The 11,642-nt window shown below is 32.5% G+C and overlaps 2 protein-coding genes across 2 annotated transcripts; one reads left to right on the top strand and one right to left on the bottom strand.

The window, feature by feature from the left end:
• The first annotated feature begins 752 nt into the window (after positions 1-752).
• LOC122723545 (uncharacterized mitochondrial protein AtMg00810-like) lies at positions 753-1,796 on the top strand. Its single transcript, XM_043956039.1, has 2 exons — positions 753-1,070; positions 1,572-1,796. The coding sequence occupies exons 1-2, from the start codon at positions 753-755 to the stop codon at positions 1,794-1,796; spliced, it is 543 nt and encodes a 180-aa protein (XP_043811974.1).
• A 3,989-nt stretch (positions 1,797-5,785) lies between these two features.
• On the bottom strand, positions 5,786-10,655 carry LOC110613764 (probable CoA ligase CCL7). Its single transcript, XM_021755062.2, has 6 exons — positions 9,446-10,655; positions 8,354-8,543; positions 7,289-7,434; positions 7,080-7,147; positions 6,895-6,997; positions 5,786-6,118 (listed from the first exon to the last, which is right to left on the bottom strand). The coding sequence occupies exons 1-6, from the start codon at positions 10,517-10,519 to the stop codon at positions 6,005-6,007; spliced, it is 1,695 nt and encodes a 564-aa protein (XP_021610754.1). The 5' UTR covers positions 10,520-10,655; the 3' UTR covers positions 5,786-6,004.
• Between the last annotated feature and the right edge of the window lie 987 nt (positions 10,656-11,642).

Genomic DNA, 11,642 nt, shown 5'->3' with positions numbered 1-11,642 from the left:
CCCATCAACTTGCATAAAACTTTCATAAAACATAAAAGAAGCATAGATCGAAGCTTACCTCTTGAAGATCGAGAGGAAGAACGACCCTAGCTCGGAAAATGGAGGGATTTAGCTCCAAGACTTCCAAGCTCCAAACTTGCTTAAAAACACTCAAAAACCTTTGTGGAACCTTAAAACTCAAAGAAAATGGTGGGGATTGAAGGAAAAACACAAGATTTGGGAGAGGGAGGTCGGAAGCTTGCTGTGGCTGAAAATGGGAGAAAACTCTCCCATTTCGGCTAAGTGCCCCTTTTATAGGTGGCTGGCCAGGCCACGTTCGGGGGCCGAAAGTGCCTCCGCATGCATGCAAGGTTCGGCGGCCGAACTTGGAGTTCGGCGGCCGAACCTGCATTTCCCTCACTCATGCTTTCGGGGGCCTAACGTGCCTCCTAATCACATGCATGTTCGGCGGCCGAACTTCGAAGTTTGGCGGCCGAACCTGGGTTTTCCTCCAAAGATTTTTCATGCAAAAACTCATTTACTTTCTTACTTAAAAACATGAAATACATGAAAACATTTCATAAAATCATAGTTTTACCCTTCTAGAGGTTTCCGACATCCGAGGTCCCACCGGACGGTAGGGATTCCGATACCGGAGTCTAGCCGGGGTTAAACGGAGTACTTCAAACAGACATGAAGTTTATAAGCTGAAGAAATCGTTGTATGGGCTTAAATAATTACTTAGAGCTTGATTTGGGAGGTTCACTTCAGCGATGAAGGCATTTGATTATAAACAGAGTAATTCAGACCATACTTTATTTATCAAACACAAAGAAGGGAAGGTAACAGCTTTAATTGTGTATGTCGATGATATGGTCTTAACAGGAGATGGTCGTTGTGAAATGAAATTATTGCAGGACTATTTGGCTGCTAAATTTGAAATGAAGGATCTTGGGCAACTTAAATATTTTTTAGGTATTGAAATAGCAAGATCAGAACGAGGGATTTTCCTTTCACAGTGGAAGTACATTCTGGATTTGTTGACTGAAACTGGAATGCTTGCCTGCAAACCAGCAGAAACTCTGATGGAGGTGAACCATAAACTCAATTTGTTTACATAACAAATTCCAACAGATGTGGGACGCTATCAACGATTGGTTGGGAGATTGATCTATTTGACACACACGAGGCCAGACATAACATATGCTGTAAGTGTTGTAAGTCAATTCATGCATAAATCAAGTGAAGAACACATGAATGCAGTATATCAGATCTTGAGATACCTAAAGGGGGCTCCAGGCAAGGGATTATTATTCTCAAAGAATGGTACATCAAACATTGAAGGATACATGGATACTGATTGAGCAGGCGATCAATCAACAAGGCGATCTATTTCGGGTTATTTTACCTTCGTGGAAGGGAATCTGGTTACATGGAGAAGTAAAAAATAAAAGGTTGTGGCGCGGTCAAGTGTGGAGGCCGAATTCAGAGGTGTGGCATATTGTTTATGCGAGCTATTGTGGATTAAGAGCGTTCTAAAAGAATTGGGAATAGACAATGCAAGTTCAACGAAACTTTAATGCGATAACAAGACTGTAATTGAGATTGCACAAAATCCTGTACAATATGATCGCACCAAACATGTTGAAGTTGATCGTCATTTAATTAAGGAAAAACTAGACCAGAAGGTTATACAGTTCCCATTTGTCAAGTCAAAATACCAGTTAACTGATATACTCACAAAAGCAGTGTCTGGAAAAATATTTCATGATATAGTTGACAAGTTGGGCATGATAGATATCCATACTCCAACTTGAGGGGGAGTGTTGGAATTAACTGGCTAATTAGGAGTAGATTACATAATTATAAATATTTATAGATCTGATATATATTGTTTCTTGTACAGACTTATCTTGTTTTCTTATAATAAAACTACTTTATTTTTCTCTCATGATTTTGTATTATAAATGTATCTATATATAACTTCATTTTTAAAAAAAAATACACAAACAACCGAATCATTTACGAATTTCATTATTCAACAAAATTAAATTAAAAAGACTTTTATGATTTAATAACACTTTCACATTAGTTTTTAAATTTTAAAACCTGAAGATTTAATTTTAAAATTAATAAATTAATTTCTATATAAATTTTATGAAATATAAAAAATATTTTAAATCTAAAAACTAAAAAACTTAAATTAATTTACCTTAGGATTTATTATCAATTTATGTTGGAAGATTCCAAAATATACCTCACTTCGATTGGAAGCATTTAATAGATTTTTTGTTAAAAAAAAAAAATGATTTAAAAAAATTAGTTGACCCCCCACTGTTGGGAGAGTCCCTTCATTTTCGAGTATTTTAGGACCTCAAGTGAAGTGGAGTGTCAGATGTAAAACGCCACATGTCCTCGTTTAATTTGTAGGGACATCAAATCCCACGTGCTTGGTGGCTTTGTATCACGTGGCCTGGTGCATGTCCGATATTAATTCATGGGGCAGATCACAGATTTAAAAATGAAATTTCAGCTGAGGTTCCGCTCACTCTCTTTCTGTGATACTGTGGACATTATCGTGGTGCTTGTCATATCCTTATCCTTTCAAAATCTCCGTATAATATTGTCTCCTCTTCCTTAATTCTCTCTCTCTCTCTCATCTTTTTTTCTTAATTTCCTCTATAAATCTTTGCTTGCTAGAGTTGTGAAGATGGGATCAATGGCTGTGAGCAAATGAGTCCAATATGTTGCCTTCATCTGCATTTGCACCTGCACCTTACTTTTCTTTTTCTTCAACAATCAAGCTTCTACTTTCTCTATGTTACCCACCAGATTTTTTTTTATTCAAGAGAAGCTGCAGGAAACTGAAGGGAATAGAGGTGCAGGTGTGAGTGCAGGCGAATGCCATTTTGGCTACTTCCATCATCTTCAGGATTTATATATATAAATATATTTCTTGCTTATTTCTGAGCTTAGTTGCTGATACATAGATGGGTTTTCTTGGATTCTATCTACCACATGTAGAGGGAAAAATAGAAACTCTAGCATCAGCCATTTTCAGGATGATTGTTAGACGGCCGTTTAAAAAACTGATTGTTGATAGCATTCATCGTTAAGGGACTAACAGTAATCTTTGAGATAATTTCTTTTGTTTTGTTTTGTTTTTCAATTGGTTCTTTTGAAGCAGCTAGAGATCCATGAGTATATGAATATGGTGATCCCCATGAACACAGCTAGGGTTTTTCTCAAGGTAACTGATAATTTTAAACTCTCCTTTCCAAATCTCTCTCTTTTTCACCGATCACACACAAGTATGCAACTGCTGTTTTATAGTTTGCTTTGCAAATGGGTCCTCGTTAATTATTTTCCTCTGAAAACGAAGAAAATGGTTGTAAAAAAGAAAAATCTTTCTGATAGAAACGTTTGATCATTCTAACAATATAATGCAAGCAAAAAAGGCTGCATTTTTTTAAAACTTTATAAAAGAATATACATATTTAGGCTCTAACTGAAGCCAAGACCTTTCTTGATTTCCTAATAAACAATGTAATTTCCCAGCTCTTTCCCTTATATATAAGGAGAAAATCCCAAGAATCTGAAAAGAATATTAATTCATGACAGATATTAATTTTGTCTTCATTTGATTATGAACATTTTCACTTTTATGAAAATCTAAATGTGTGTTTTGTAAAATTTATATAGAAGATATTAAATTAATAATAATAATAAAAAAAATTGTATGAGCATATTAATTGTTTTATTTTCCTCAGATTGGGGAAACAGTTATTTTTCTCTTAATTTGATCTTTAATTAGCCGAAGAAATTTCAACCTTAGATATGGTGTGTTGATAAGGTAAGGTGGTTGAATTAGTCACAACATCTATAGTTGAAAACTAGAATTATATAGACAATATAATTAGAGAGACATATAATGTAATGAAAGTAAATGTCATGAGAAGAGCTTAGCAAATGGGATAGTAATAATTTTGGATATGAAGTATTTCGGTGATTTAAAGTTAATGAGTTATAGAAGAAATAAGAGGTTAAAGAAGACAGAATGAAAGTTGTATTCTCCATAGTGATAGGAATATTTATATAATCGTCCCTACAAAGTATGTCTCGTCTCTTCGGAGTATGTTATTGTACTTTTGACAGAGTCTTTTTAGTTGATCCATTAATAGTAGTGAATTGGCTTAATTAATATTTAGCTGGTTAAAACTATGTTACTCTTAACACAGGTTAAGTTAAGTTTTATGTACGTGTTTTAGAAATTGGAGGGATCGTGTGCTGCAAGTCGGGATGTTATACTAATCGAATTGTTTTAACTCCTCAATTTTAAAAATTGAAGACCTTAATCGTCTGACTTTTTTTATATTCACTCAGACATTATACGATGATAGCGTATATGTCATAATATAAGGAGAGACCTATTTTATAGATTTTTAGCTTGTAACTTTGGTTATTTAAAATATATGTTTGTCTTATTTTGAAAGACAAAAGGATTAGAGGAATATAAGTGGACGATTTTAAAGGGGTAGGAGGATTTAAGAAGAAAACCTAAACAACAAAAACATAAGGTTTTTTGAATTGTTTGAATGCAATTTTGGCATATGAACAACACCCATATGCATGAATTGAGTTTCTTGCATGATTTTTAAGATGCCATTTAACAGATAACTAATACTATATTTGAAAGGAAGTTTGAGGCAAACTAAGATTATTTTTTTTTCTCATAAGAAAGTTAAGATTTTTAAAGGTTTCAAAACCTTTAATTTTTTTTTTAGGGTTTAGGGAAAGCTAGCTAGTTTTCTAGGGTTTTAAGTATTTGAATAGATCTGATCAATTAGTCAAAAAATCTGTTGAAAATTTTAGATAAAACTTTAGATTTGATAAATATATCAAAAATATAACTAGTGATGATTTCCTACGAATGCATTAATTACAAATTCATAAAAATACTGCTATAATCAAATTCAAAAATCATAAATATCAGGCTAGCGAGAAATGCACTTAAAGCATTTTATAATTAAACTATATATTAATAAATAAATAATATAAAAATATGATAAATTTCACATTTAATTAAAATTTTAATATAATTAATAGGACATGTTTTTAAGCACAAGAAAATTACTTGGCCGTGCCTAGCTTATAAGGTGCACTCGAAGAAGTCAAAATTCATTTTGACTGAATTTTATTTGATCAATTTTAATTAGGGAAGCACATTAGTTTCAATTGAAAAAATTGAAAAACTTAATTTGATTATTTATTTTTTTCACTTCGGGGAGTTTTTGTTTTAAAAAATTTTGATAATTTTATTTGATTTGCTTTTAGTAAAAAAATCGATAAAATAAATCAATTAGAGATAATATTATATTATTTTTTATAATGTAGAGATTAAATTATAAAAAATATTTAAATATTTTAATTAAATTTTAAAATATTAAAAAAATAAAAAATTATTAAAAATTCAATTAAATAAATAAAATTGAATTAAACCAAATCTAATCATTTTAATTTAAATTAATTTTTTATCAAAATTAATTCAGTTTAATTTTTATAAATACTAAAATTTAAATTATCAGATCGATTCGATTTTTACGAGTACTAAAATTTCAGTTTATTCAATTTATCATTAATTTAAACATACAAATAATTTTTCACAAGAAAACTAATGGTAAGAGTAATAAAAATTAATGGATATTTTTATATTAATAAAATTAAATTATAAAAATATTTTAATATAATTTTTAAATTATATAAATATTTTAAAAATTTTAAAAAATTATGATTAAAACACTTTAAATTTAAGTTATAATTTGAAAATATCAATAAAATAAATTTTTTCTCAATAATGATTTAAACAACACTATAAATATTCCTTCTTATCCTATAATGCTAAGAAAAATGTTAGATTTATTCCTTCTTATTACACAATCTGAAGATGAGAACGAACTACAAGCATTGTCCTGTAGATTGTGCCTTCGTATCACAAATTATCCAACCGAAAAACAATCATGTGAGATCATATCTTAGATTTTGCTTTCTCAATGAGTTCCCGTCTGAGAATTTTTCCTGAAACTGATTTGGGAACACTGTTGATGAAATTTACCCTTCGCAATCTTTTGAAAGGCGCAACCTGCAACAAGAAAAGAAATCAGTTGAAACGTGTTGAGCAGATAGCTTTGGTACTAAGAAGCTGCCCCCATTGTTGCGCAGGAACTCGTGAAAATGCGGAGGTGCATTGCTTCCACATTCAGCAAATGCAATGGCAGATATTTCAACCTTAGAAAGACACTCGTTGACCTGTATGGTAGAATCAGTAGGGGCAGCTCGAGAGGCTATGGTTTACCCTATGGCGGATGTCAGCGAATTGAGTTCGCTTATCTCCAACTCGTGAACTTAAGCAGGTACAAAGCTACTAGTTTAGAAGAAGGGGAAGGAAAGGAATATAACAGCAAATGCAAATTGAAAATTACTAGTTCTTTAGTTGTTTCTCAAACAGAATATAACTTAGCTCAGGTAATCAGAATTTGATGTAAATAAAACGAAGGGGAAAAAAAAGTTTGAATGAGGGCCGACGAGATGCTCAAACTGACTAGCTAATTGGATCGTGCGTCTTTAACATGAAGACATGGGATTTAAAGCAATTACAAAGGTGACATGACGTGAATCATAATGCTATGTAAAGAGAAGTACAGACAGTGAATTCAAAAAAAAGATCAATCAAGCCTTAAATTTTTCTTCAAGAACCTAGAAGCTATTGCTAATGCAAAATGCCTCAAATGAGACTGCATCAGACAGTGAATTCAGGCTCTGGAAGAAGCCTTTCGAAAATGATGTGGGAAAGGATCCAAAAATGAATGAACTAGACTAAATTAAGTGGTTTCATGAGGCTTCTCATATGTCACGTACCTGATCAGCAATAAATTTCTGAACATCTTCTTCAGTCAGTGAACTGTTGGGTGACCGCACAACATATGCAACTGGGACCTCACCAGCTTCAGCATCAGGAAAGCTACAAGGTGCAAGTGACTCAATTACGAATGGTGCGTCTTACGTGTTGATGCAAGTAGCAAAAATGAGTATATTCAACTTACGGGATAACCACAGCATCTAATATTTCATGGTGAGAAACAAGTAGCCCTTCAAGTTCAGCTGGTGCAACCTAGGACGATAAACAAATTCAATAACACTTTAGTAGCCACCCAATGCCAAATTACAAAGTTCATTAAAGATGTTATCACAGATCTTACAGGTTGTAAACAATTTTGCATGCAGTTTTCAATTTCTTTTTCTTAGAAGTTACCTGATATCCTTTGAACTTGATGAGCTCTTTAATACGGTCAACAACATATAGTTGTCCGTCCTCATTAAAATATCCAAGATCTCCTGTGTGTACCCAACCTTTTTTATCTATGGTCTGCTTAGTGGCCTGAGGATTGTTGAGATATCCTGACAATTAAGTTAAAAACAATGCAACACTAAGTTGAAAGCCTGATATACAACTCCAAAAGAAGAACAGCCAATTCAAAGTTTGAACCTGATATCAAGCTGAAAAGATATCGTAAATGGCAAGTTTACTATCAAAATCGTCCACTAAAGTACCAGAAAAAGGTTATATTTGAGAATTTTTTCCTGGCATGTAAATATATTGAACCTGTTTTACCTTAAGAATGAATACCTTGAGATGTAATTTTCAAAAGAAATAGAGTTTGGAGAGTATATAAACATATGCCAATGTGTACTTCTAATTGGCATCATGACATTGTTTGAAAATTCTTGAAATCAAGCGTATTTCCAGAGTCTTGTCAAAAGAATGTGATTATTGAGAAAAAAGCAAATTTACACTAGAAGTCCTGCCAAATAACACCTGACAATTGCCGATGTTGGTAGTAGATGCTAGATACGACTTAAAAATAGAGAGAATTAAGAATTTGAATCCATACAGAGGAGATCTAGTGGCCCAATTGACTAGCATATCAGAGCTAACAGGAGGAGTTAAAAGTATATTATAGTATATTTATTGGCTGTCATACTGTTCCAGATCAAACATGGTTAAAGATCTAATCATGACCACACAAACCTCAAAATCATTAAGGACCGCTATGAATATGTGACTAGTCAATATAAGCTACAGTGCTAACATGCCTACACCAGAAAGCAGCAGTTTGGTATTACTTTCAAAAGGAAATGGATAGCTGTTAGGTGAAAAGTAAATGCTTTATGAATTAAATTACCCAAAAGAGGAGTCAATACAAGCAGTCTACATTTTCTTTTTGTAATAGGCGGAAATAAATGCTCATGAACTGGATTTTTAGTACCCGGTTTGTGAAGAACTCAGGCGAAAATGCAGTAAATTAAGCTCTCTTACCTTGCATCATATTGGGTCCTCGAACCCATATTTCTCCCAACTGATTTGGAGGGAGAGGTTTCAGAGTATCTACACTGACTATTTGGGCTTCGACTCCAGAAGCAAGTATTCCAGCTGAACCTCTATGTCGAACACCTATTCTTGGATTTTCTACTGAAACAATACCAGTGGTCTCTGTCATACCATAACCCTGAAACCAAAGTGAGCATCATGAATCAGAAGGAAAAGTCTTACTTATAGCAGCTCATCAAATTTTAGAGAGTATGCATGGATGCTCTTTTTTTTTTTCAAATTCTGTTGTAAAATAATGCACATTGATAAATGCTGCCAGTATCATGAACATATAAATTTACCATACAGTCTCAGCTTAGTCTCACCCTAGATCATGAATCCTTCATCAATGTTACTGAGGAGGTTGTCATACAAGTTAACGATCACCAGAAAATGTAAAAAGTAAGTAAAAGATTTGCATAAGTTTCAAGAATTTGAGAATTCTACATTTCTTTCATCAGTGTTACTGAAAAGGCTGTCATACAATTTATCAATCAGCAGAAAATGTAAATAGTAACTAAAAAGTTTGCACAATTTTTAAGAATTTCAGAGTTGTACATTTCATTTGCACATTGAAGGCATTAAGAGTTATGGATTATCAATATTTTGTTTTCCCAATTAATGATAACATTCGTTTTAGAAGCAAAAAGACAATGAACTTTCTTAAAGAGTCACAACATGGGGTTCAGGTATTTTTGCTAATTTCAGAGAAGCCCTAATATATAAACTCTAAAATAGCCTCAAACTTCAGTTAGATAGCTAACTCAAAACACAAAGCATTACCTTATATATATGTTCGGAACTCCAAAGAACCATCTCACATCAATATAAACATTTTAGATCAATATATCATAAATTTTGCTAAAATCCAAAGCAAGCGTCAAAATGAAAGCATCATGGTTTGTACTCCCAAATTACCAGTAATTGAATCCTCTACATGAGTTTAAATGACTGGATCAGATCATTTGAATATGGAAATTTTGACATTGTCGTATATGAATTATGATTCTCCTAAGAATTTTAAGAGGTTCATTCAACTACCTGAGCAACTGCAGCATGAGGAATGCTCTTGGCACATTCCTCCATCAATTCTTTTCCCAAAGGAGCTGCACCAGAGCCAACATGCTGCAATGAAGAGAGATCATACTTCTTAACCAAGCTCTGTTTAGCCAAAGCAAGTATTACTGGAGGAACAACCCACAAATGGGTCACTCTATACTTCTCTACGTTCTTCAAAACCATCTCAAAATCAAACTTCCCCATTGACACTATAGCGTTGCCCTTTTGCAGCTGGCTATATGTGATAATAGACAATCCAAACACATGAAACATAGGCAAGAAACACAAGAAAACATGGTGCATTTCACCTGCCATTTCTTGATCCATAGTGACCATTAAAGAAGCTGCAATGAAATTCCCATGAGTCAAAATCACTCCTTTACTAGTCCCTGTAGTTCCTGAAGAATATAACAATGCAGCTGTATCAGTTTGCTTCACGTTACTCACAGGGAACTCAGAATTAGACGCTCCTAGCTCAACCAGATGATGGAAACTCTTGACTCTTGAATTGGGCTCAACAGATGAAGACTCCTTGGAACCTAAAAACACAGCTGGTAAATTGGAACCTTTAGCTTTGTTCCACAACTCAGGCACAGTGATCACCAGCTTAGGCTTTGAATCTTTTATTTGTTTAGAAAGTTCTGTGGCAGTGTAAAGAGGATTTGCAGTTGTAACTATAGCACCAATTGAAGTAATGGCCAGGAAACAAATAGGGAACTGATAAGAATTGGGAGCAAAGATGAGAACAACATCATTTTTAGAGATACCCAGATGGCGTAAGCCATTGGAGACCTTGATAACAATGGATTTGAGCTGTGCAAAAGATAAGGTTAATGATAAATCTGCATCAATAAGAGCTGGTTTGTCAGGGTAAGAATTGGAATTTCTAAAGAGAAATGAAACCATTGAGAGATTGGGATCTTTAGGGACGACAAGAGTAGGTCTTAGCGACCTGTAAATTCCATCTCTGCCATACCCAGATCTCTCCATTGAAAATTCAGAGGAAAAAACTAGTGGAATTTGCTCTGTTAGAGATTGTGGCACGGATTTAATCATTTAAAGAAGTGGGCACCATACCAGAGCCAAAAAAAAAAATCATCTTGGAGTGATAGTTGCAGATAACAACCATGAAAAAGACAAAAACGACAAAACTGATGGAGGGCTTTGTTGATGAAGGTCGTCCTCTTAAGAGAACGATGGATAACCGTTGTGTTACGATGCTAATATGCAAGTTTATTTAATCCACTGTTTGTATTTAAGGTAAATTTTATATATAATTACTTAATTTTAAATTTTATTTTATTTTATTTTAATAGTATAAATCAGTTTTACAATTTAATTTTTAGAAATTTATAATTTTTATAAATATATTAAAATATTTTTATCTTTTATCAATAAAATAGTCTTTTGATTTGTTTATCTATTAAAAATAAATAAGAAATACTAAAAAAAAATTTGAAGTTTAATTTTACCATCAAATAAAATCTCTTATTTAATTTTTAAATATTACTATTATTAAATACAGTATCTATATTTTTAAAAAATACGTTTTTATTTTTTTATATTTATTAAAATATTTTTATCATTTTTTTTCAATAAAATAGTTCTTATCTTTTATCGTATCTATTAAAATATTTTTATTATTTATTTCTGTCAACAAAATAGTTCATTCTCATCGTTTTTTTTAATCAACGAAATAGTTCATTCCCTAAATTTTCAGAAATCTATTAAAACGTTTTTATTTTTTCTCATATATATTAAAACATCATTATCGTTTTTTTATCAACGAAATAGTTTATATCTTTTCTCACATATATTAAAATATTCTTATTGTTTCTTTCGATCAATGAAATAATCATTCCTCCTCCTAAAAAAAAAGAAAAATAAAAGAAGATGACAATGATGAAGAAAAAAACAGAAAAAAGAAGAAGAAGGAGGAAAAGAAGAAGGAGAATGAGAAGAAGAAAAAGAAGGAGAAGGAGAAGGAGAAGGAGAAGAAGAAGGAGAAGGAGGAGGAGAAAAAAAAGAAGAAGCAGAAGAAGGAAAAAGAATCAATGAAGAAGTAGAAAGAGGAGGAAGAGGAAGAGGAAGAAGAGGGAAAGAAAGGAGGATAATTTAATCTTTTACTATATTTTTAACGGTAAAAATAGACAGAAAGACTATTTTATTGATGAAGAGA

Source organism: Manihot esculenta, chromosome 4, assembly GCF_001659605.2.
Source record: "Manihot esculenta cultivar AM560-2 chromosome 4, M.esculenta_v8, whole genome shotgun sequence".
Taxonomy (NCBI): domain Eukaryota; kingdom Viridiplantae; phylum Streptophyta; class Magnoliopsida; order Malpighiales; family Euphorbiaceae; genus Manihot; species Manihot esculenta.
This window is presented reverse-complemented; position numbering and strand designations above follow the sequence as displayed.